The 27,317-nt window shown below is 37.6% G+C and overlaps 1 protein-coding gene across 18 annotated transcripts in view; it reads left to right on the top strand.

Moving 5' to 3' along the window:
- LRCH3 (leucine rich repeats and calponin homology domain containing 3) overlaps positions 1-27,317 on the top strand; it is a 71,068-nt gene that overhangs the window by 10,774 nt on the left and 32,977 nt on the right. For all 18 annotated transcript variants that reach the window (XM_030027153.1, XM_030027148.1, XM_030027157.1 and 15 more), the window contains exons 2-7: positions 18,055-18,199; positions 19,710-19,836; positions 20,597-20,702; positions 20,895-21,031; positions 22,002-22,111; positions 26,997-27,090. In XM_030027153.1, coding sequence (XP_029883013.1) covers positions 18,055-18,199; positions 19,710-19,836; positions 20,597-20,702; positions 20,895-21,031; positions 22,002-22,111; positions 26,997-27,090 — 719 coding nt within the window. The remainder of the gene's footprint in view (positions 1-18,054; positions 18,200-19,709; positions 19,837-20,596; positions 20,703-20,894; positions 21,032-22,001; positions 22,112-26,996; positions 27,091-27,317) is intronic.

Below are 27,317 nucleotides of genomic sequence, written 5' to 3'. Positions count from 1 at the left end.
CTATTAAAGTTGCTAGTACGGAACAGGTAAGAGAGTTGTGTTTACTGCTATTAGTTAAGGAGTATACAGCACTTTGAAGAGGGAAGGCACAATGGAAGTGAACTTTTTTCCCCCCACATATTTCTAGTGTACATGATTGGGATGTGAATTATGTAACTGAGTAATACAGATGTAATCTTTTAAACATCTGCCATCTCTGCTTTCACAAATATATGCTAAAATGAGAAGTGCATCTGTTAATCTCTTAAGTTCTTTGAGTCAATGTTACTGCAGTATAATTTCTGTTCATAGTCCCTGTAGTGCTGCTTCAGAAAATGGTTAAGAAATAAGTCTGTGGAAGTTCCATTTCAATAACATGTTATCAGTTTGAAACTAGACTGTTTAAGTAGCTTTTTTTTAAAATACATTCTTCCTCTTCAGATATGTAAAACAAAAGGCAAAAATACATATTTTCATCAATAATGCAATTGTTGGCACAGTGCTGCCAGATTTGCAGTATTTAAATGGAAAAAATAGTTTTGCAGTTTTAATAACCGCTGTTATTATTTCTGTCTAATTAGACTTTCAGACAGAAATGTGATTTTTTTTTTTTTTTTTCAATCTGACTGTATCCTTCCCATATGATGCAGTTATTTTCAACTCTTGACCATGTTGAATACATAAATGGAAATACAAGGGTTTTTTAGAAGCATGCATTGCAAGCTGTATGAACAGATTCTGGGATACCTTGAATGAGGTGCTGTCTCATCTGTTTTGGGGAAGGGGATTCCTCTTCTAATGAATGACTGCAACACATGTCTCTGGGGCTTTCTCAGTATAGTAATGAGAAATGTATCTGATACCTGGCAATTGTTGGGGATTACAAAAGCAAACAAACAAAAAGACCCGAGTAGAATCATGAGAATTTCTCTTTGCTCCTGCGTGGCACTGATGTGATGCAGTGCAAGAGGCAGAGAGGAACTGTCTGTAGGCTGGCATGGCTACCACTTCACTCTTAGAGCAGCAGTTTATACTTCTGTTTTTCTCTACTGGTGATATTTCAGTCTGCTGAACACTGGTGTCTGTTTTTTAATCATATTAGAAGAAAATGTGTTCATACTTAAATCATGCTTTTTAGATTTGCCTATTCTGTTTCCATTCTCTGTTTTTGATCTTAAAGAAATCCTCCTACCACTGCATTTCCCATCTCCTTGCATCTTGCTTTCTCTAATTTGTGTGGTACATCTTGCTTCCTTGCTGTTTGTATGGCGATACGTGGTTATGTGAGAGGCATTTGTAGAAGAACTGGTTTGTGGATTGTTTTACTTCTCAGGCAAAGTCATATAATTTTAAAGCTAGAAAACACAGTTTGTGCCCCATGAAGAGAGGAGGAAAAAAGAAATCATAAGCCATCTATTTATTTGGGGGACTCCAGTTTAATTTCATTTCAAGTTTTATATTGCACATAGACTAAATTTGTTGAAAAAGGTTTTTTTATATGCCTTTGTATTCTGTTTCCACGCCAGTTGGTTTGAAGCTATATTACTACATGATGTAATCTCATAAAATTGCGTGTTGTGCAGGGATGACAGTACTTAGGAGGAACTGGGGATGTTAACAGTTGTAAAGCTGGAGGCATCCTTTTTGGTAAGCAAAAATAGTTTGTGGTGTTCTGGAGGTCTTGATTCATAAAACAGAGTCAGCCTACATCTGACAGGTAGCATCTTCGTGATGAGAAAGAAGATTAATGAGCAAGCGTTTAATACATGTGTGTGTGCATATTAAATTGTAAATGTAACTTCAATTTTGCTTCACACCTGTAGCATCATTATAACTTCACTGTAATAAACTTAATTTCACTCCAGCTGTTCAAGAGCTTTCTTCTTGTTACTTTCCAGGTGACAACTTTTCCATGTAGCTCTTGTGACAGAAGAGTCATTGTTGGTGTTAACTTTTTCAGGGGATGTCAAACTCCAGTGGCAAATTTTCATTTACCAAATTTTTAATCAGCAGTTTATGGCATCTTGTATTATGATTGCTGCCACTCTCTTGCTATCTTAATCTGCGTCAATGAAATGCAGTGCTCTCTATTTCTGTATGTAATATTTCTTGTCACAGTTACAACAGCTGCTTCTTCTTTGGCTGTAGTTGCAGTTTAATAGAGATGGGGAAATTCTTGTTTGTAAAGAATGTTCAATATTATCAGGTGAAATATAAACTAAAATGGTTTTATTTTTAAATATATTTTATGGTAAGACTTTTCATAAGTTTCTCATTCTTGCTTTATAGTAGCCTGAAGAGTTTTATTTTACTTCTGTTAGAAATATAGATGCATTTCTGTGCTTCTAGTGATCTCAGGATAGATTTTCTTCATTGTCTTGTACTTAAGTAATGACATCAATATTACTTTCAGGGCAAGAGAAATATTCAGTACTGTCACTATTGTTAGTGCTTTATCATAATTTTTCTTTTTGTATAAACTTCAAATATCCTGCTTGACTCACATTTTCCTGCCCTTACTGCTTGCTTTTTGCTGATCACTTCCATATATATACTGAAGCTAAATTAATCTTTTAATGTTGTGCCATTTTTATAATGTATTAAAAAATTGCATATCAGGGCTAATTATTTTCGATGTATAAGCCTTCCATTTTGCTGTGTGTGATTCATAGGCTTATTCTTTGCTATTCAGTGAAAATCACATTTGTAATTTCAGGACTCTTAAGCTATCCAGTACCCTTGCTGCATCAAAGCCCTTTGCTCCTATTTCCCCACTCCTCTGTGCAGACTTCTGAAAGCTGGAAGTTGTTAAAGTTGAATGATTTCCATTAAGTCTCTTGATTAAAATCCAGGGAGTGATTGTTGCAGTGGGACTATTTTCTATGGTTTGGGATTTTTTTGCAGTGTTGGAACTACTAGTTTACCTGCTGTTCCACCTAAGTTGAAGACTGTTGCCCCTCTTTTTACCCAAGCCTGTTATCCTAGTAAGGTTTTGGGAAGCGTAAGTGGATTGAATAAATACTAGATGTATGTTTTTAACAATGCTCATCATTTTTAATAGGAAAAAATAATACATGGATCCAGAGGTTTGCACATGGACTTACAATCTGGCAACAGTTCTAGCTCCATTTTCAAAACTTTTTTTATGTCTTTTGCTTTAAAATGAATTTTTTCTTTAAGTCAGTTTGTTTAGTTGGGTAATTCCTTTTGTACCTGAAAAAACTTTATCTGGAGGGTTGGGGGGGATGAGTTCATTTACTGCACACTTTGTGTTTGCCTCACTGCTAACTTTGTGAAGCACCCTTGTAAAATGAAACCCTGCTCTGCTGGAACACAGTCAAATATTTCATAAGCAGTGGGCAGAAGGCAGGGTGTCATGTTGCTGAGGAGCAGTAGTGTGCTTTCATACATTTCCAGTGTCATGCTTGTGTCCATGTGTTAGCAGGTATGAAGCAGTTTCTTTGTAACTTTGAGATTTTTCTACTTGGATTTTTTACACATCTGTGAATGAACACCTTTTTTTAATAAGGTTTTGTATATATGTAGAGCTCTAAAAATCCTATCAGTTAAAGTAGTCATTATGAAATGGAATAACAGATATCTCTGGAAGCAGAATTCTCATCGTTGCTGTGCAGCGTGGACAGTCACCATGCAGCTTTTCTTCTGTGGCTTAGTGTTTGTCAAGAATTCTTCTAGCAAGGCAAAATCCTTTCTCCTGCTCCATGCAGTTTGTACTGAGCCGGTATAGGTAGAGTTGTCACATGCACAAAACTGATGTTTCTGAGAAGGAGCTGGAGGGATAGAGCCAACCAGCCAAAAACTTTCAAAGTGACTACTGCAGTTTGAGATTAATTTCCATCACGGCCTCTTAAGAGCACTGTTTACTGTTAAACCTCGATTAAGTGTTTTCCTGAACAGGGATGGGTTTGGTTTGGTTTTGAAAAAAAGATCTATTTTCAGTTGTAGTCAGATCAGTTTGGATTTTGTTTTGTATGTTTGCTGCCAGGGATTCATAATGTTTATTTTTTTGTGAAAAGATGTGTATAATTCACCTCACATACTATTTTGAGAATGTAACAATCATTTTGATAGCCTTGCTACTAGTTTTTAGCAAGCTTAGCTTTTAAAAAAGTGAAGATGTATGAAATTGTGACCACCAGTTCTGTAGTCCTTGATCCCTGCTAATGTCTGCATGGTGTGTTTTTGACTGAAGGTGACTTTTATGGTTTCCAGATTCAAAATTTATTTCATATTATGAACATATGTTTTGGCAATTGCTGTCATTTATCTCCTTATTTGGCTGTTCTCTCTGTTTGATATGGGATATTTTCCATACATATCCTATACTTTTGTTTTATTTCTTGACACTAAAATGGTTCGTACTGCACAGATGATTTGGTAAGACTCCAGCTCTTTTTCTAGAATTCTGGCAGTAATTGTCCTATTGAAAATTGCAACGTTGCTTGTATAAAGTGTAACAGACTTTTTTTGTTAGGGATGATGTCAGCATGAGAGATGGCCTCAAGGAGTCATTAAAAGAACACAGGACTTTTGACTGTTGAACTTTATTGACATTTCTCCTCAATAAAATACCATTTTGCTAAAGACAGATTAGTGTCTGCAATGGTATGAGACATATTTGGTGACTTTACTGTATAGTCTGATGAAGCTGCATCGAAGTGCCATAAATATGGAGGCACTCTATTAAGAGCTTCAGAGAAATGCAGTAATACCGGGCATAAAATTTTATAGAAATGCTTGCCTTTCTCTGAAAGTAATTGGCCTTTTTATGTGAAATTACTCACTTTGCTTTTTAGGACCTTTAAATGTTCAGTTCTGGTTTGAGCTAGTTTGTTTCTAACTCTCCACTTAAGACAGTCTGAAATGTGTTCACAGCTAAAATGTTTTTCTTTATGGTCTGTTCATCTATTGCTGACTTTAATATATCATTCTGTTTAAACTGTCTGTGGAAAAAGGGAGTAAGGTAATATATTTTGAACTGATCAGTGAAATATATAGGGGGAATATGTAAAACTAATGTGATACTAGGTAAATTGCAGCTGTTATATTGGTTGACATATATGTGAAAATACTTGTAGATGGAGAATTTTATGTACAATATTAAAATGAATTTAAGTCATTGCTCACTTTTAGTAAAATAAATAGATGAATCGTGGAAATATGAAGTCTTTGTTGGTTGCGGTTTACATTTCCAGCCCTCCTGACTGACCTATTCCTGCCTTTATTCTGTGCCAGGTCTCCTTCCCCAAGTTACAGTTTAGTCGCAGAGCAGATTGCTGAATATGAGATACTTCACTGATACAGATGAAAGCCAGAGCAGAGCGTTAAACGAAGTGACAGTAACATGCAATCTTCCTCACTGGTAGTCTCTTCAGGTAGAACTCTCGATAGCTATGAATAGGTTGTTGAGGGTGGTTTAACAACGTAGTAGGTGTACTTGGAATGGCTAAGCTGGTTGTGGGAGTGCCAGCTTGGACAGCGTAAATTTATTCAAAAGGCACTGTGCTGCCTTAGAGGGGGTTTCTAACCTGGCTCAGTGCTACCTAGGAGGTCTTGATACTCTTCTGTCAGCAGTGTCATTACTTATCATTGTACACCATCTGCGTTATGTTTTATATTAACCTGTGGTATTGCTTTATCCATGTTATCTGGCCCTTCCTTCCCCCTCCTTTTCTGAATAACTGAAAGTTGACTATGTTTTTTAAACTATAGGCTATGGTATCTAGCATAGTATCTTAGACCCTAATCATGAAATGGAGGAACTAATATTTATCGTATTTTTGTTTTCCTGTCTCTTTTGTGAGAAGAAGTTGTATGTGCAGTATAGTTTCTTGGCAAGAGTCTTCTATTTTACATAGCTGCTTCTGTGGGTGGTACCTTATGTACATGCTGCATGCTACAGGTTTTCCATATAAAAATGGAAAGGAGATGATAAATGGAGTTGAAGGAGATGATAATGTGTGTGAAAACCTTGAAGCCCACTGAGTGCTTACTGGCCAGTCTTTGGACCATGATACAAATGTCTTTCTCTAAACTTGTAGAAGTAAGGAAATGAAAAGTTGCCATGTAGAACACACAGCCTTCTCTCCTCTCTTAATGAGCAAATGTCTTCCCATTACAACACTAGCTCAGTCCTCTGTACTGGAGGTGGCAGCTTGCATTGTGTCCTATACTGAAGTATATTTTTTTAATACAACTTACCATGATGTGAGGGCAAGTTTTATAACAACAATAGCAAGCTTTTTAATTAAAAACAAGATAAAAAAATATGTATTATTGACTTGACTTTTAGATTCAGCATTCCAACTTGAGCCTGCAAAAGAATGTCATCAACTGAAGTTTAATGAAGCTTGGGTATAGTTTCAGGAGACACTGTCACAGCAGGTTGAAGAAGTTGCAGCCCTTTGCCACACTGATTGCTATTTCTGTGCAGCAGTTCATTTCTCCTCTGCGCTATAAACCAGATCACTAAGAAGAAGTTGCTGTAGGTTATGAAGTGACAACCAGGTTAGTTCTGCCCCTGTGAAAGTGAGAAGTTACACTCAAGTCTTGAGTCGCCAGTTGTCTTGAAGTATTCATGGGAAAGTGAAGAGATGTAAAAGAAAATGAGAAATTGTTTCCTGATTCTGGAAGAGTCCATAGAAGGGGGGTGTGTCTTTCCTGAATAATATGGGACAAGACCAGCTCAGGCCTGTTGGAAGCAAAAATAGTGGAAAGCACTGATGCTTTTGATGGGAGTGTGTCCGTTTACTGGTATTCATTATCCATGATCCTGAGTGTGAGAACTGAGAAAAGCAGATGTCTTAAAAGTAAAAACAGATGAGGAAGAAATACAGGAGGAGAGATAAATTTCCTGTTGTGTATACTGGGATTGAGGGCCTGAGTCAAAGCAGCAAATCTGAACCATGTAATGATTCTAAGTAATGGTGTTCCAGCAAACCATTTACAAAACAAGCTTAGTCTCCTTTGTTTTAGCCGAGATGGTTGCTTAATGCTAGAAGAAAATAGAATGATTAAGTAATGAGGACTTTGATTCAATTCCAAGTAACTTCTGCTTAGAAAATCCTGATTAAAGATTTCCTTTCAAAAGTTGTTTTCTTTCTTCCCTCTGTCTTTTTCTAAACCTTTTTGTAAAGGCAAGGCTTCAACTTGTTTGTCAATGTGCAGATAACAGCTACTTTAAGGAGACTGTGCTGCCAAAGGAAGTCACTGCCCTTACATATCCGCTAGAGATACAGTTAATGTAAGTTCTCCCCAAGTTAGCTTCAGGCAAAATTTACAAGAGAAGTTTAAACAACTTAAAAAATCATGTGAGCTAACGTGACTGTTTCTCTGCCTGATGTGAATTGGGAAATGCTCACACAAGCGTTGCAGAATCAGTAGCTTACAGCAAAGGGCTGGTAAGGAGTATCCAATAGATGTGATAATTTTACACCAGTATAGTTGGATCTCAGAGGGTGTATCTCCAAGGCTTTCAGATATAATTTTAAACTGTCTTGGTTAAAGTAGTATAAAAGGCTAGACATCAGGTTTCATACTATGATTTGAATTTTTCTTTTTTTCTTTCTTTTTTTTTTCTTTTCTTTTTTAGTTTAAAGTCAACAAGGAGTAGGTTTGGGTCAAACCAAAATAGCCTGCTTTAAACCAGGTTTATCGATGAAGGGGTGTATGGTGCCTTACCAGCGTTGTAGGTGTAGTCCAAAGGCTTTTTTCCCTGGAGATAAATACTGTATGTATGTTTTGCACAAAAAATACAGAGGGACCTGCAATGTAGCTGGCCAGTGAGGAACTTAACTTCCCCAATTTAACTGCACTTTGTGAGCTGGAGACTCTGGTTCATTTCCTCAGTGTTAGATCTCTTGCAACATTGCTTCTCCAACTTTCACTTATTTTAGTTTGTTTGGCTTTATGTTTTAGGGTTGTTTGAAAGAGAAGCATGATGATGCTGTTGGCTGGATGCCCAAGTTTAGTGAGGAAAGGGCATGAAATTGCTGGAAGAGAGACTGAGGCGGGTGGGAGTGGGATGTCTACCAGAAGTTGGAAGCAGAGCATATGTAAAAACTTCTTTAACCCCAAACCCCATAGGAGGGGGTTAGAATTAATTGCAGTTTTCAAACATGGATGAACAGTTCCACTTTGCCTCATCTATGTTGTAGCAGTGCATGAGTTGCAGTTTGTATTCTGTCTGTAGTCTGACTTCCTTCATCTGCCTCCCTTTTAAAGCCACTGAATTCTGTTCCCTGCTCATCTGTAAAGTAGTTGCATCTCATTCCTGAGGTGTTTGCTTTGCCTCACCGTGTGCCATCCTTAAAATATCATGCTGTGTACACAGGTACATATCTGTGATGAGCAAAACTTGGGAATAAATCCCTGATCATAACCCTGTATTTGCTACTCTGAAAAGAACTCTGTGTTTTGTTGGAAGTCTGTGTCTTAAGGAACCAAAAAAATGTGCAGTTTCATGGTTATTATTAACCAGCTAGTCCAAATCCCATCTACTGCCAAAAGTCATGGTCCCTTTCTTCCCTACATGTGCAGCCACACATTCTCATCCTCTCCCTTATATTGATGTAAGAGATTACACAACTGCAGCATGAATCAGATCATGCCTCAGAAGGGCTGAAAACTATTTGTGGCGTTGGTTTTTTGCAGGATTTGTTCTGAGTAATGAGACCCAGCCAGCTGTGTGGCTGCACAGTCTGGAGTGCTGGTGCAAGGGAGGGGATGATAACACATGGCCAGTAGGAATTATTCCCTTCACTAGCTTAGAGTGGCTAACTGTGAAGTCAGGGTCTACATTGGAAAGTTACTAAATAATACTTGACATAACAGTTTGATCCATTTAGGCTACTGATTTTCCTGCTCTAGAGCCAACTAGAAGAAAAGCAACTGGAGTCAATGGAATATTAGGAGTTCTCCGTTCCTTGCAGGGACTGGAGCTTGTCACTCTTTGCCTGTTCTCCAGGAACCACGCAAGAACAACTGTATAATGGTGTTCAGTAGTTTCCACTGGTTTGGTTGTTGTTGGTTTTTTTTTTTTTTTAAAGCAGCAATATTATTCCTTGCAAAAGGAAAATGAAATTATTTCACAGAGGAAGTGGCATTGTATTCCAAGTTGTTACTCTGATTAGAATGTTTATCGTCGTCTTGCAGTACTTATGTGGTCTGCTCCTGTGAGAAAAATGATGCTTTCGTTGGGAATGTGCTTTCTTGTCACAGGACATACAACAGCGGACATTGAGTGCAGGACTGTAAAATACTTGTTTGTGTTTAGTAAGTGTTTTTTATGGTGACACCTGTGAGGTTTTTATTCATGTGTAAAAGAGAAAGCTAAACTACATACAGCAAATATGCATTAAAATCATGTGGAGAGAAAAAAGGGAGGGAGAATGGGAGTTGGTACTTAGAATCTTCTGTTTTCCTCTTTGATCCCAGGTGTGACTGAGTTTTCTTATTTAGTGTAATTAAGTTCTTACAGATCTTCGTACATAGATTTTTCTAGTCTTAACAGGGAACGGTGAATGTTGCAGAGACTAGGCTCGATAAGAGAGTTGCACTTGATTTATTTCTTGGTTTTATGCGATGTGTTTTAATGGACAAGAGTTGAAGGGACAATTTACTGCTAAAAACAGCTAGTGTAGTCAAGTAATTTGGAAGCCAGATTCTGCAAAACTCCCTTGTGTGACTGTTCTTAAGATGCTCCTGAGTTTTTAAAAAAAAAAAACAAAACAAAAAAACCCAAACAAAACAAACAAACAAACAAAAAAAACTAGCCAGGTTTCATTTGGTAACCTGGGTGTTGAAGGAGAAGGTAAATGCTTTGGCCATAGTTCTTGCTCACTGAAATTGCTTCAAGTGAGTGATTTGTGAGAGTTCTTTAGAGAAGTGAGGGGTTTTCTTGTTTTTTTTAAAACCTTTGGCAAGAAGATTTGTTATATGAATGTTCCAAAATAAAAGTGTAGCCAGAGGAAATAGTGTATGTGAAACTTTGATCCACACATCTGAAACTTGACAATGATTTGGCAATGATTTGAAACAGGTTTTATAAAGGACAGTGCTAAGCAGCTTTGGTTAAAAGCATGCTACAAACCTCGTCTTTAGCACACAAGACAGGAAATCTAGAGGGCTGATTTCAGTGTGAAGTGTAATCTTTCAATTTGTTTTGCATGTTATGCGGTATATTCTCAGGTTGGTGAGGTAGGCTTTGGCGGTAAGCACCTCTGTGTTCCAGGCGTAGCACCGCCAAGTTGACATTTGGAAGAAACCACTAACCTTTGCCTCGTTTTCTGTAACTGCAGAAGTCATAGCCTGTTCGTGTTGCAAAAACCAGCAGGTTGGAGATTCTTGGTTACAAAATGTTAGTCCCTGGAAATGGTTAAAACACCGTTTAGTGCTGCTAGTACTGCTGCTAAGTAGGAATGTGATTGTACATGTCAAGAATGGATCTGCTGAGAACTGAAATGTGGTAAGCGTATCAAGGACAGATCACATGTCTGAATCTAATTTTCCTTCATGAAATACTGGAAATTTAAACTAGGAATTAGGGGATGTATTTCATTACAGGGCTACAAAAATAATGTAGGTGAAAACAGTCTTCATTATGACTGTTACTCAGGTATTCCAGCTTGGGCAGTGGTGCTATTGCATCGGCAGTGTGCGTTACCTAGGTAAAACAAAGAAGGAACAGCCTTATTTTGGTTCAGTAAATGCCACCTTCTTTCACCTTAACTTAATAGTTTTATAAGAAGTGTATCTTAGATACATGGGAGAATAGTTCAGAAAAGTTCAGGTTTAACAGGACCGGCAAGTAGAAGGTGAGTCAGGACGTGACATTTCTGAGGTTTGTTTTAAATTAGGGTATGACAAAAGTGGCAGTGTTACATCATAGCAGGCAGGAAGAGGTAAAATCACCCCTCCTGTGTCAGAAAAACTTCCAGGTGTGAAATGAAGCTCTAAGGATGCCAACATTTTCAGTGCTTAGAAAGGAAAACATTCCCAGGTACTGAGTACAGAGACCAACAGCATCAGAATTATGTCACAGAGGTATTCTTTTATGTTGATTTCTGGTTTTCTTGTGCAAGAAAAGTCAGTACAATAATACCAGTAGCTCATCTGCTTAGTGCTATGGTTTCATCTTATTCATTTTCTTTTAGTAGCTTTATGGGAATGTTTCCTAAAAATCAGTAGGATCACAAGCATTGCTCTTCCCAAACATTTCAGAACTTGAAATGAAAATCTGAGAGGTGAAACAAATCAATTGATAAAACCAGGATGAATATGCATGAATTTATTTGGCTAACAGAATGAATGACAAACAAAAGTGGAGTTAGTGTTTATATAACAATGTGCTTCAAATGCATTTGGAAAAGTGAGTAGTTCTAACAGAGTTGATTCTAAATGTCATAAATGAGCAATCAAATGGCATCAAGTTCCTCAAAAGATCTGTTTAGTGACATTATCTGGAAGGTGCCTGTAACCTAAGCAGTTAATTTCCAGGGAGCAGCCCAGCTCTTCTGGAGCAGTAGTTGTAAATGAGTTGTTCAGGTGAGCTGCTTTCCATATCTGTGAGATTACATCAACTCCTTCAAGGATATTCTTCAGTGTAATTGCAGTTTTGTTGTTAGTTTTCATTGTGAAACTGTGGAGTTTGCTTCTGGTCTTTAAGTTGGGGGATGGGGGGGGGAAGTCTTGTTTACACAGTTTCAGATTTTGAATGTATTTCTTCTCGAACAGCTGTACTTTGTCCTCATATAGCAGTTCATCCTACCTTTTGCTTTCTGTCACTACACTGGCTGTCAGCCTCCTGGTCATTGATTGGCTTATCTAATTATTATATGAAAATATATTCTTGTCTGTAAGCTGCAAGCTAATATATCTTAGATTTGTCTGTTATAAAAGGGAAACTGTGAATGTGCTTTTAAGTTACAACGCATGCTTCATAGTTTTAGGGAAAACAGAACATTTTCTTGCCCTTCAAATGAAGTCATCCTAGTTGAGGGCAGTATATAGCAGCCAGTGTCACCATCAGGATTCAAGTCAATTCACAGATACCAGTGTTGTTGCATCACTGCAGCACATTCATGGCTGATGTCACACAGCTGCAACTGGGTTATTATAGAAGACATGATACATCATGGGTGGGAGCCCACAGTTTACAGCTGCTGACATAATGTCACAATCTCTCTTACATTAGCGTTTTGCCAGTGGGTGTTATGGTAGTTGCTGACATTTGGTTTTGAATAGATGCCAAAAATCTAGGCTTTGCTCGTTTAAATTAAAAAAAAAATTAAAAAAAAAAAATCAAAAATGTGGGGAATACATGCAGATCTGTGGTGACAAAAGGCAGATTTTATTATCAACAAAATGTTGTATCACAGCCCAGGCCTAGAACTGGCCTTTATTGTCGTAGTTAATTGGAACAAGAGCAGAAGCCATATTCCCATCACAACAGGATTAATGGACTGATCACATTAGCATCTTGTGATGAATTGGAATTCACCACCGCCCAGCTAGTTTGAGTGCCAGCAACAGTTGAGCTGCAGCTCCCTCTCTTTATAGATGTATGGGTGGGTTGTAGTGGGTTAAAGTACCCGGTACCTTAAACAGTGCATCCTTATGCATCAGTGATTTTTCCTTTGGAGACAAAATTTGTGTTACAGCTTAAGTTAAAGATGTGTGAACACAGCCCTGCTAATGTTTGGTGTTAGAGGAACATTCTTCTTTGAGCAGGAAGAATTTACGTTTAATGCCAAATGATGCAATTTTGAACGTAGTGTATTCTCTAGTCACATTTAACATTGGATTTGCTGGCTTTCTGAACAGAATCCCAATTAAGATGGAAAAGGTCAGTGATCTGACTCCGCTCTGAGATTTCATTTTGTATTTATACTGTTCGCTTTTTTATCTTTCACAAAGAGCTTCGTTCCAAAGAATGCTTCCCCTTTGCCAAAATTCCACATGATCTTGCCTTCAAGGAAACACATCCATTTTTAGCAGGCTAGGAGAGCCTTTTTTTAAAGCAGATTTCTGGTAACAGTAATTTTATCCCATGAAATGTGAACACAAGAAAGTCATTCTTAGTTCAAATTGTAATAGCTATATTTCACTCATATGCATATTCGTAGTGAAATTCAGTGTTTGTGCTTTTGGGGGGGGAATTAGTCGTTTGCTCTTTGCAGTTTATGGTATGTCAAGCACCAAGGATGTGCACATACATATTAAAGCAAACAATCTGCATCGCGTTGATTACTCCTTGCTTGATTTGGTAGTTATGAGTTGCTTCATAATTCAAGCTATAATATATGTAAAAGAATATGAAAGTTTAAATAATATCTCACTACAATATTCGGTCATTTTTTCTGCACAATAATTCATACTGTAACACCTTTTTATTTTCTGGTTCTTGTTGAAAAGTTATTTCATGCATACAGTAGCAGAAGAATATCACTAAAACAAGTCTTAACTGACAAGATATTTTCAATAAAATACCTTAGGTTTTGTTCCTTTACCTCACTCCCACTTTCTCTTTTGGAAAAGCACCAGCTACTGCTGTACTGCAGGGTACCATATATGTAAACATATAACCAGTCACTGGAGTGCTTTTTTCTTCACTCCTGGTTTTGTTAGAGCTGTTCCTCTCCTTCAGATTTTTAGGAAGAAGGGGGGGAAGAGGATGGAGTTGTTGAATTGTTTCATACAATGGCTTCTGTACTCTCTGCCCCATTTCTGGTCCCATTTAAGGTTCACTTTCTGGAGTGGGGCAGGGTTCCAAAGAAATTGGCCAAAATAAAAAAATGTCACTGAGTCTTAGGCATGCTGTGTTCTGGACTTTGGGAAATTTAAATACTTGTTGGATATTTGCAGTGGAGCAAGGCAGGGATTGCAAATAACCAAAAGCAGTTGTTCATTTGCAGATTCAGAATTCACACTGTATTTTATCATATGTTGCTTCTGTCTAATTCTTGAGGTATTCTTGTTCTACAGTATAGCTTAGTCTTTTTTTTCTAGCACTTGCTTTTTTTTTATGGTCCTGGCAGACCCTTCCTCTTAGGTCCCCATTTGAGCACATGAAAACATGGATGCTGTGTATAAGCATTCTCATAGCCATCATGAGTAAAAATGCTGCAAACTTATTAACCAAACTTGTAATCGATTAGACCAATTTTGAATGATTTAAGAGACTATACTGCACCATCCAAATTCAGCTCCAATTTAATCTGCTTTCCACTGAATTTCTATTGCTGAACAGAAATGCCAGGTTTTAAAAATCACTATAGATTGAGGGAAGTCTGGAAAAACTTAGTCGTTGCTGCTAACCAGCTTTGGTGTCTCTTTTCTATCATGCTATGAGCTCCTTTTGTTGTTTAAAAAAGTGTATTTTCATTTCTTTATACCTAATGTTATTTTGCAGGGAGTTATTTTTTTAGAAAAACGAAATCATAGCTCAGAATATATGAAGTTTTTGACTAGTTCATGCCTTATGGCATGCACAACATGTAAACACTGGGTTTGTTTGGTAAGAAAGTGAAACAAAAAGCAATTGAGAATTCTCATGTTAGTGCTTAAACCCTTTCCAAAACAGAGTTGAAAGAAACTTTTTCTTTGCGACTCTTCTGCCAGAAAATATGGCTCATTACTTGGGAAGCCTATTTCTTTGTTAAAATGGGTAGTATGAAAACAGACTTTGCCAGCACAGCTGTGTGAAGGAGGGATAAAGCTGTGTGCTGAAGGAGGTTAGTATATTGTGAGGGGTGTAAGGGGTGGAATTCAGTTCCATCCTCCAGGGTCCCTAAGAAAAACACACCTTATATGTGAACCAATGTTGTAATAATTCTTTAAAATAAATAGATGCTTAAACATCAAGTCAATGTGGGAGCTAAGTATTTTTTCTAAATTACTCTTGCTTGTTTCTTGTCATCTCTGAAATAATTTGCATTCTTCTCCCTTTCTTACATGGTAACATACAACTGTACTGTGCAACCTTAAGGCAAGTTGTATGTATCACAGAAAATTCCAGGGATTACAAATACTATGATTGGCTGGACTTACTAGAAATTTTTCAGGATACATAATTTTTATTTGTGTTGGGACAGTATGTTTGTTTGGAAACCGCTCTTCTCCTCTTACATTTTACAACAAAGTTGGCACAGGAGAGATCCCATTGGGAATGTCGCAATTTTGGACATCGCATTGTTGCATGGTTTTAGGACTATTACTTTGCTTTACATCTACTGCAGCTCTACATCTTGGAGGAGGAGAGGGTTGGAGTTTGCTGGCATTTTTCACTAAAACATTAATGAGAATTAAATTATGGAAGTAAAGCAGAAGAAACCCTAGGACAGACTAGTGTATTATGGGAGATGACTTGTGCAACTTAAGCGTCCATTGCATAAATTCCCTTCAAAATGTATGCTGTGTCCCTGCAGAATATACACAATTACTTTGACTCCTTTACTATCCACAGATTCTTAACAAGGTTCTGATCAGTGTTGATTCATTTGCTGTTTCCACTTATGCTGGAGTTCGGCAAGTGTTTTAAATCAGAAAAAGTAATTCCCGCCACCAGAACAAGGGACTCTGCTGCCTGCACCATTGTTTTTCCCCAGTGCTGGCACAGGGTTTGTGGGGCTGTATGGTGAGGTGATCAGAAAAACCGTTGTATAAATTCCAATCACAGTTTCCCACAAACTCTGACAATACAGAGGGCCTGGGATGAGCAACAGCGGTAAGAAAACTTTGGGTTTGGCAGTAACAGGAAGCAGGATCCATCACAGTGGTCTTTCTTTGCATTTAACACAATTATCTGATGTTTTATCTGGATTAGCATATGGTAAGATCAGGATGTTTATGGAAGCTGTCTTTAGCAATCTGTAAGTGCAAGTTTTTCTTCACTCTTAGAAGAAAAGAAAAACGGGCGAAAAAAGGTCTCAAAAAATAGAAAAGGGGGGCAAAGATCTCTGTTTTCTGTCATAAGGCAATTAAACAATTCTAGATATGCAATGCAGACTTAATGCTGACAACTTCTATTATTTTGTAGTTTTAGCTCCCACTATTACAGCTGGTCGGAAACGTTCATTTAAAAGTGCTGTTTTTTCAAAATCAAGTTTGGACAAGTTTAAGCTGAGGTCATGTTTTAGCCTGATACAAGCTGGAAAGAGGCATGTTGTGTGGTTTTTTTTTTTTTTTTTTTTTTAAATACTCATTGCTGAACAGAGAAGGAGTTTTGTTATGTTTCCCATTACCTTTTTGTTTCAGTGAATTAGAAGTTTCCATGATTTTCATGTTTTCTTATCTGTGTGCACCCTGCAACATCTGCTTAACTTTATATCCATCATAGCCTCTGCTATAGTTAGGTTCAGTCGTACCTGTAGGTTAGATAATGCAGTTCCTTCCCACTTGTACATTGAACTACATCTGGAGGTTTTTCTCTACAAAGTTTTTCACAGTAATTCTTTCTACTGAGATTTTTAATTACTTGTTATTTATCAGTAGTAGCTCATGGCTTGCTCTAAGCATTGAGGTAGACCTAGAGTCAGTTCCAGCTGCACTTGGAGTGACCTCTTTTCCTTGGGCAACCCAGAGCAGCATACATTGGAACAATGGTAGGCAGGATATCTCTGAGGAAGGCTTTTTTACTCTGGAAAAGCTTCCCTTTTAAAAGAAAAAATAATGTCAAGAGACGCAAGACCTATCTGCATTTGCAGTCTTTAAAAAGTAATCTGTATTGGATGGTTCCTTTGGGGAATAAAGATACAGAAATTACTATGTCAGTTTATTGTATGTGTTTTGGGGTGGGAGCTTTTATCCTTTTATGCTGATGAGGAGAAACTGAAATTCAAAACAAATAAAGAAAATAGCAATTAAATTTGGATTTTTTTTTTTTTTTTTAATCATTCATGACACCGATTCAGGTTAGATGGGTTTTTACAATGAATGTCTGCCCTCCCTTAAAAATGTAAAGGTGAAGCGTCAGTTTATTAAACAGGCAGTATCTCTATAGGAACTCCCTGCTGACACAAGGTGCTCTTGATGTGAGCATAACTCCTGTCAGAATTAAGAGCTGGGTGTGTTAGGAAGCAGGAATTGTTAGTGTGTGTTTGTGAGAACTGTCTTTGGCATTTATAAGCAAGAGGTTGCCTTGACCTTTAAAGAAAAAAGAACCCTTTGCAACTGCATTGTTATCACAATGGAGCTTTTACTCTTGAAGGAGAGTAATACTGACGGATATTTTATACCTATAGACTGGTAATTGGAACTGGCTAAGGAAAAATATTGATTCTTCAAATACAAACGTTTGGTAGGAGTTTTGGTTAAACTGTTGTCTCTTGCCAAGCAAGGAATGTATGATCACAAAGAAACAGTAAACCTTACTGGTAGCAGAAAGCAGAGTGTTTCTCTGCAGCTGGGAAGACCCTTTATTGAAAATCCTTCCATTGCCTGGTTGAGATTACAGGCTGGAACTGGTATCTCTGAAGGAGGAAATACTTTGGCTAGAGTATAGAAGTCTTGTTTAAGGTGTGTGCTTCATGTTTCCCCTGTTGGAACTGTTACCTATAAATATGGATGTATCTATATATAAAGTGTATATTTTGGACCAGAAATTTGAAGCTGAGATTTCCATGTAGCAGAGAGTACCTTAGCAGGGGGCTGAGAGAAAAGTACTTTCTAATTGTTTTCATTACAGCACTGCCCACCTGCTACCAACTCCATAATCTACAGATGGTCCTGGAACAGATTTTTGAAGCTGGGCTTTCAGGATCTTAAACTGGCTTCCTCTAAGCATAAGGCAGTTTGGGATATGAAAGTGTGACTATGAAAGGAGTGTTACATCTGGCTCTCTTTTTCTCATTGTGGCTGTAAGATTTTTAAAAGATCTTGATTTATTTCATGTGTGAAGTGAGCCACTTCATAATCCTGAAACTTTTGCAGGCAGGTTAGCGCAACTGATTCGTGTCCAACTGTTCCCACTGTGATGGCGAATATACAGAAAATACTTGTCCTCATGAAGTTTCCAGATTGGTTTACTGAATGTTTCTTTTTTTTCTCTACTTTCAGATTTGTCACGGAACAGACTGTCAGAGCTTCCAGCAGAAGCATGTCACTTTGTCTCCCTCGAGAGTCTTAACTTGTACCAGAACTGCATTCGATATATCCCAGAGGCTGTTTTGAACTTACAGTCTTTAACATTTCTAAATATCAGGTAATGATTGTCTTAGAAATTTGTTTTAGCATCAGTAGTCTAGGTTTATAAATTTTGATGCATCCGTAAGTAATGCTAACATGGTATGTAATAATCATGCTGTTATATTGAATGTTACTGAATCAAAGCAACCTGAAGCAGTCTTACCCACTTAGGTGGATCAGGGAATGTGAGGATTAAGCAGCAGCTTGTAGAAGTGGGGTACAAAGAAGAAAGCTAATTCCAACTTAGACTCCCAAAACAAATTCCAGTAGTTTTCATGTGAAATACAGGCTGAAAAGAGATGATAAAGCTTTTGGATAGTCTTTACAATTCAGCTCTCAGAAGCTGAATAAGGCTTATGCAATTTTCCTTTGCCTTCACTGTACTGGTGGCTTTTAAAGATCTTTCTTCAACTTCTCTGCCAGCACTAGAAGCTGATTGCTGCAACTTAGCCTGTTGATGAAATTCAACTGTGTACAGCATCCTCCGTTTGTAGAAGGTCTTTTAAGAGGTGTAGAAAGTTCCTCGTCACAAATTGGCAGTTATATCAATCAAGAAAAACTTCAGGCTATTTCCTTCTGGTGTTACACTTTTGCCAATTTAGTATGCTTATGTTTCTTTATTTTCTTTTTTTATTGATGGTGAGAATTGTAGGAATAGGATATGAATCAGGTATGGGTTTCCTATTGCTATGGTGTCTAGTAGGTGCAGTCCAATTATTATCCTTTCAAAAGCTGCTGTTGGTTCATCTACTGCTTAGAACTTTTTTTTTTTATTGCTTTAATAGCAGGGAAGTCTGGGTTTTAAGCATGAAAAAATACAGTAGCATACGTTGCTAAATGTCAACATCTGATCAAAGCCTTATTTAAGATCCTAATAACTTTCTTTCTAATCATCCAGTCACCGCTCCTTGCTATGTTTTATTTTTAAAGGGAATCTTTCTCTTTTACAATCCATTCTCGTCCTGCCTGATTCTAGTCTGAGGTTACGGTCCAGTCATATGACCTCATATTTGCTTTAATAGTAGTTTATTATGAAATGTCCAAGACTGGGTTTTGGAATAGGGAAATCCATCATAGCAAGATGCTTGATCCACGTGACTTACTCGAAGTATACTTTAAATATTCAGTAAGTAATGACTTTTTCTGTGGCATTTTGTATGTGCTGACCTGCAATGCTACCTATCAGAAAGGCTTTTGCACTTGTATGTTCAAACATACTCATTTGTGACAGAGGGTGACCAGTTACCAGAAGCACCTGGAAGGTCATGAAAATGTCATATTCCCCAGCTCTGAGTTCAAAAGCATCTGATCAGTCTTGGTACTTGATATTCAGAGTTTCTTCACACAAAACTAGATAGAGCAAGTAATGAAGAACAACTTCATGGAACTACTTTTGCAGTAATTATATAAAAACAGAGTTGATCATCCAAATGAAGTGTGCTCTTTGTATGTGTCTTTCATTGCATTAAAATGTGAGGTGATTTCTCATTAGTTCTGATGATTTTGTTTTCTTTCTGTCCAAAAAGTCGAAACCAGCTTTCAACGTTGCCAGTGCACCTCTGTAGTCTACCACTAAAAGTTTTGATAGCGAGTAATAATAAGTTGGTTTCAATACCTGAAGAAATCGGACAGCTCAGACAGCTGACAGAGCTTGTAAGTATACAGTTATTTTTTAACTATTACTATTCAGTCTTTAATTTTTAATTGGTGTGTTTAATAGGTTCAGAGGTGCTTCAGGAGAAATAACCATTTTTTAAACTGATCAAAATAATGCAGTAATTAGGATGTTATCTGGGCATGTGCAAGATCAACATCTGGTTTCTCAATCTGCTGAGAACTTTGTGATTGTAAACCAGTCACTTGTATGCAATGGCAAGTTACTTAAATCTGCTCTTAGCCTAAGGAAGACTTCTGTCTGCCATAGTATCTCCAACTGTTTTTGACTTTGTATAGAGGTGTTAGAAAAGAGTTTGAAATACTCTGAGATTTTAAAAAAAATTCTATATGAGGGAAAGATGCCTTGCACTGGAGAGCAAATGATCTGTGTCAATTTAAGAGTCTTCCCTATTTTTGAAAGGAAGGCTGGATGGAATTAGACCTCTTGGTGCATTTGTTTCTACAAAAAGCTTATATGTAGCAAGTTGTGCTGTCTCAAATAATATGGAATAACTAGAATGAGATAAACATTCAGACATAGAAGTTTATTTCAAGTTAATCTTTTAAAGCTTTTATTTCCCCATGTATTTAAAATGAGAATGCTTCGCATCAGCAATGAGATTTAATGAATATAAGGATCTGAGGTGTTACGTAAATAGTTGTCTTTTTCTTTCAGTCCCTAAATAAAGTGTTACATAGTTTAGTTAACAGAGGCTTACCAGTCAGTGGTCACTCATTCTTTACTCTTGCTTTGTAGGATGTGAGCTGTAATGAAATACAGACAATACCTCCACAGATTGGCAATTTGGAATCCTTGAGGGACCTAAATGTCAGAAGAAATAATTTGGTGCGTTTACCTGAAGGTGAGATAAAGGCTGTCAGTTATAACAGCAGAAACTTCAAGCACTTCTTTATTTTCAATAGCTTTTTCTTCTCCTGAGAACTAGAAGCAACATACTTAGTTATTCTGTAAAACACGTGTTTTTTATACTCTTGCTTTTTTTTATATACCTTTTTAATCTTCTGGATTGTATGTTTATTTTCTATCTCTATAGAGCTTGCTGAGTTGCCTCTGATTCGATTAGATTTCTCCTGCAATAAAATAACAACAATACCAGTTTGTTATAGGAACCTCAGACATCTGCAGACCATCATGTTAGAGAACAACCCTCTCCAGTCACCCCCTGCACAGGTAAACTGCAGCTAGGAATTCAGGTGAATAGTTGAACTAAAAAGGGCAGAACAAAGTTAAAAGCTGAAGGATTATATTACAAACTTTATTTAAGAACAAGAGGACTTTCAATAAATTGTATTGTCTAAAAGTGTTAAATATACAGCACAGCTTGAAAAATCCCTTTTTCTTCTCTTACTTTACTGCATTAGTAGTCTCACCTATGGGATATTACTAAGAATTCCACTGTTAGCATTGTACTAATGTTAGCTGAACATTTCTGCTTTCAGTGTAAGAGAAAGGAAGCTCTGTTAGGCAAGACTGATTTTGTGCCACTCAAATTTCAGAATTTTGACTGAGGCCTCAGTGCTGCTGTGTGCTGGTTCACTTTGCAGCAGAGTGCTCAAAATGGCCTTTGAGCTAGAAACCACAATATGGTTAGTGACTAATTTGATTTTTAATGTGGATATATAAGCCCTTGAGTATTACAGGTTCTACTGTGAGCTGCTGCTTCTGAGTCAAGAGTGGCACTTGCTAAGACCTGTAGTTTCAGTAGGGTTTTGCTTCCCTTGTGAAGGCAAAGACAGCTGTTACTGGCTTCATTCGCTTTAAATTTGAGCTTGCTTTGGCAGTCTGCCACTGCCATTCAAAGCTGGGCATGGATGGGATGCATCTGTTCTGATGCCAAGGGTATAAATTCTAGTACTTGTACATGCTTATGTCTTGTTTGCATGATGAAATTTCAGCATCCAGCTGACAAAGTTGCATGCAGACCAGATGTACTTGGAGGACAGCTTCCATTTGTCTATCACGGGCATCCTGTGATGCTCCACTATAGCTGTTGCTAAAATGCAGAAGAAGAAAAGATTCATTGGTTGACATAAATGTGCTCATTTATTACTCTCAACTACAGGTTAAATGTCTGTAGAGTACTTTGAAAATGTATTATCAAGTTATACTTATGTATTTTTTTTAATTTTTATTTTTTAAGATATGTATAAAAGGAAAAATTCACATATTTAAATACCTGAACATTGAAGCATGCAAGATAGCTCCAGACTTGCCTGATTATGATAGGAGACCCATGGGATTTGGATCTTGGTAAGTTTGGCATAATCCAAGTTCCTAGTTTTGATGACATTCAGGAAAATTTTGTCAGTCACCTGAGTTTTTAAAAAAAAATAGGTCCAAGGATTGTTCTTTGTTAAGTGCATTGATGGAGGTGGCTTTCAGTAATACCGTTTATGTTACCTCATGGTGCGTTCTAACAAGGTGCCACTATATAAGAAGCGAGGAGCAGTTCAGAAGAAAACCTGGGCAATATCATATGAAAGGCAGAGTTAGAATTGATACACAGTAAGAAGAGAGTGTTGGTATCTTCATAGTACAGGGGGTGTGCTCTCATGTTGTTAACATGTGTGTTCAGTTTATAAGATCTTAATGTTTTCCACGTACTTACTGAAGTACATCCCTGCTGTGATTTTTAACCTTTTGTACAGAATTTTATAACTGCTGTGCTCAAACCACAGGTGTAAATGCTGATCTCCACCCCATTAGTAAACTGTTATTTTTGGCAAGCTTTCACTTGGCACTATTGCTTAGCATTGTAATACAAATATTGGAACAGTCAGCCGTATCAGCTGCTAAATTAAGATGTCTAGAGAAAAGCAGGAGTTAAGAATTATTTCTGTTACATGATATAGAATAGAGTCAGTCAGTGAAGTATGAAACTAAATATATATAAAAATTACCTCAGTCATCTTGGAAGGTGGTAATAAAGTCTGGAGGAGTAAGTTGCTAAAGGATGTACCGCTGCCTTAGCAGCAACAAAACACAAGTCAGAGGGCCTCACAATAAATTACCATGAGTCAGATTTGCAAAGAAGAATTTGCATGAGGGACTGACAGAGCGATTCCTCATCAGCACTGAATGTCTTAAATTATTTTTCTAGATGAGGTCAACATATGAGCATTTTATGACTGTTACTCAGTTTCCTAGAGTATAAGCTGTTGCAGATGGTTTCTGCATAATACTGAGTATACTGTCCTGTTACTGAAAAGGCTCTAAATGATGATAAAATGTCATGATCTGTTTATCTCTAGCATAGGTTGTGGGGTTTTTTAAGAGAGATTCCAACAAAATCAGTGGGCTATGTGCTTACTGATTTATTGTTGTCTGTAGTTGTATATTACTATGGAAGTTTTCGTTAATTACTTTTGTGAAATGAGAAGAATTAATGTATTTTAATCATAGCTTTGAATCATGAATGTAAAAACAAGTGGAGAACTGGTTGAGGATGCTTTCTCTAGAGTTGCTTCCAGATTCAGCCGTATGAAATGAGCTTCAGCTGGCTTTCTTTCAGCTGTATTTCCATCCCCAAGAGGAGATAGGAATTGGTGGTAGAATTATTTGTTGTTACCATGCTGTTCAGGGCATTTGCTGTTGCAGGTGATGCCTCCTGTCTTCATGTACCCATGGAAGAACTGTCCATGGATCAGAGTAAATATTAGGAGAAGATGGTAGAATGATCCAGTAGAAGAGAGGATCCCAAATTATATTCTTTTGGAACTTGGGATGAGAGAAATAAAAGCATTCACCTATAATATAGTTAGTATTTCCAGGCAAGTCACAAGAGCTTTATGTTTGTTATCTTCAAGGGTGACCAACAGAAGTAAGATATCAGTCAGTACACCTAGACTTCATTCATGTTTTATCTGATAAGCTGGGTGAAATACCATGGAGGTTAAGAATCTGAAACTGGGAGGCAGAAATTCTTAAAGTTTAAGGAAGTTTGAGTCATGCTGTCAGTCCACTCTTGATCAAACATTTTTTAATAACAAAGTTGTTAATGCTGCTAATAAAGCAAGATACTCTGAAACATTATGGCAGAAACTGTGGTTTGGAGGTTCTAGTGCAGCTCATTATTTGTTTTAGCCTTGTCAAATTATATCAAACTGTCTTACCAGAGTGAAATCTTGTATGTTTCAGTCCTCTTCTAAACATAGGCAATGTGAAATTTATCTTGCAGCAAGTTTTGATCTGCTGCAGCCATTCTCTCATTTGCAACACTGAAATTCAGAGCAGCTCAGGTTGGTGCTGGAGTGAAGAGGAGTCGGAACTGTTGAAGCTGTGTAGCAATTCTTTTGGCACTGAGGCAGACTGGTGTAGTCTGGAGTTAAAAGGTTTAAAATATGAAGTACTCATGCATGAACCACTGTAGTGAATATTCTGGGACTTGGGCAACTGTTCTTTCTTACAGGAGGTTGTCGTGGTTTAACCGCAGCCAGCAACCAAGCACCACGCAGCCACTCACTCACCTCCCTCACAGTGGGATGGGAGAGAGACTCAGAAGGGTAAAAGTGAGAAAACTCGTGGGCTGAGATAAACACAGTCTCATAGGTAAAGCAAAAGCCACACACACAAGCAAAGCAAAACAAGGAATTCATTCACTATTTCCCATCGGCAGGCAGCTGTTCAGCCACCTCCAGGAAAGCAGGGCTCCATCACATGTAATGGTTACTTGGGAAGACAAAACACCATAACTCCGAATATCCCCCCCTTCCTTCTTGTCGCAGCTTTATATGCTGAGCATGATGTCATATGGGTATGGAATATCCCTTTGGTCAGTTGGGGTCAGCTGTCCTGGCTGTGTCCCCTCCCAGCTTCTTGTGCCCCTCCAGACTACTCACTGGTGGGGTGGTGTGAGAAGCAGAAAAGGCCTTGCCTCTGTGTAAATGCTATGTAGCAACAACTGAAAACATCAGTGTGTTATCAGCCTTATTCTCCTGCTAAATCCAAAACATAGCACTATGCCAGCTACTAGAAAGAAAATTAACTCTATCCCAGCCAAAACCAGCACAGAGGTAAAAATACATGTTTTAGTAGGCTTTGGAGCTGTGTCTTTGAAATGTTGGCAAGGATTGTCTTTCCTTTGGCTGTTGGCCTTACCAGGCGTTTAGCTTCTCATCCTTTGATTTCAACCCTTCCATAGCTTTCTGGCTAAGTTGTAGTTGCCACAAAATGCTCTGATCTATCCAGATGCCTAATTGTTGTTCCTTGTAGCTTGTTAGTCAGGGAGGAATAAAAATCTTAAGTCTCAACTGATTTCAGGATGGCTGCTGTATTATTATAAACATATAAAATGTGCAGCATTGAATAGGTGTTTTTAGATCTGAGAACTGGGGAGACAGAAAGCAGCTTTTATGTTAAAAAGAAGAGTCCTGGTAACAGTGATTATGAATTTTTGAGCTTCCAGATAACCTTAGTGCTAGATGTATAGCTTTTAAAAATCTCTAATTGAAAAGGAAGGCTAAAAGAAGAAAATTTGTATCAAAATACTTCCCCATGTTTGACATGTAGCCAAATAGTCATTTTGATACTCTTCAATTTGCAATAATTGTTCAACTCACAACAGGGTTCTTGGGAGACTCTGAAAATATTGATGCATTTAAAATGGAATTATGCTGCAGATGAATTTTTCTTTTCTCTGACCCATGTTTTAACTCTAGTATTTAAGTACTGTGAACTGTTAGCGTAAGTATGGTTCTGTTGTCAGTGATTGAAGTTAATAGTTCTGTAACTGCACTGGGCGATTTCAGGGTCATTCTTTTTTCTTCCCCACCCAAAAGAAGGGAGTTGTTTTTTCTTTCCCCTTTTTTCTTTCTAGAGGTTTATTATGCAGATGATCTTTCTGTTCAAATACAGGGCCATAAAGGTGGAACTCTTTTGAGTTAATCAAAACTCCATGCAGATACAAGACCTTGTCTTTTGGTGTACATCTGCATAGAAACAGATGTATAGCCTAACATTTCTCATGTGTAACCCTCCATCCCTCCTCTTACTTTTTTCCTATTTTATGTCTGTCTGAAAATTCAAATAGCCTAGGATAATAGTCTGTCACTGTTCCACAAAGTCCCATGCATGCATACAGTGCTGCAATAATAATAATAATGATGATGATGATGATGATGAGTGATTTGAAAATAAGTATTTCCTGGAAGAGGGATTTCAGAAGGAGCAACAACTTGAGAGCAATACCAGTGAGAAAATGACCTGCAATTTAGTTATGATGGGGTGAAGCAATTAGCTTCCTGAAATTCGTTCTGCCTTGTGTATTATGTAGTAATTACTGCTGCAGTTCTCCCTGGGGCATCGAGTGCCAGTAGGACAGTTGAGCCATTGTGAAATGCCATCTGCAGTGGATCAGACAAGTCCCATTGTCTCTTTACTGCAGCTATCTGCAGCAGTTGCCAGACTTGACATCTGTGATGGCTGCACTGCTGAATTATGTTGTTTCTAAGCCCAGAAATTTAGAGAAGAACTGTATGGCTGTTTGGTCATGTGTATTGTAACACTAGGCACATGTCTCATGCCTTTGTCTAGACATGTCAATGACAAAGTCAGACTCTGTAGGTGAAAACTGTACTTCTGTATTTATTATATTATGAAGTATTTGAAATGCTGTCCAGCTTACTGCACAGTTTCTTAGGTAATTATGATACAGAAGATAGTTATGTAATACATTTTGCATACTTTTGTGTAGAAATATATTCTGTATTTTTAGTAATTTTGCATGGGTTTATGCTTACTTACGAAAAAGTTAGTGGGACGGTGTTTTTCAGCCAAAATACAAGTAGCAGAAGATGAAAGTTTGACTTGTTAAACAGTGAAATAAGAGACCACTTCGCAGTTTACTTTATCATAATTTCTGCTTGGGAAATGTTTGAAGTATAGCTATATACTTTGGATCAGATTAGCTCTTAAAATGCTAGGCAGTGGCAGATGGACAGCTGACTGAAGTACGTTTGTAGTTGTAAGCACGTGCTTCTTGTTCTGTGTGGCAAATGCAGTATGATGCTGTCTAATATGCTGAGCTTGTGAACACGCTGCAACTGTGCTTGGTAGCTTATTGTGCTTTTGTTCTGTTATAGCTGAGAAGCTTTTGGTGGTGTTTGTATTAAAGTAACTAAAACTGTGTGTTTGACAGCCATGAGGAACTCTATTCCAGTCGTCCGTATGGAGCACTTGATTCTGGCTTCAATAGTGTGGACAGCGGGGACAAAAGATGGTCAGGGAATGAAGTAAGTGTTGCAGCTTTATTTTTGTTGAGTGCAGTATTGTACAGGAAAGAGAACTAATAAGTATACATCTGGAAGCATATTCAATAGGTAACATGTATATGCTAGTGTGCAGGTTGTCTCGAGCCAAAATTATTTGTTGTTTTATTGTAAAAAAACAAGCATAATTTTATATGGGATGGACACAAAGTTGGAAATAATAAGAGAAATGTATAAAACAGTGCATGACA

This window comes from Aquila chrysaetos, chromosome 10, assembly GCF_900496995.4.
Source record: "Aquila chrysaetos chrysaetos chromosome 10, bAquChr1.4, whole genome shotgun sequence".
In the NCBI taxonomy this organism is placed as follows: domain Eukaryota; kingdom Metazoa; phylum Chordata; class Aves; order Accipitriformes; family Accipitridae; genus Aquila; species Aquila chrysaetos.
The sequence above is the reverse complement of the archived record's forward strand: the minus strand, read 5'-3'. Positions and strand labels throughout refer to the sequence as shown.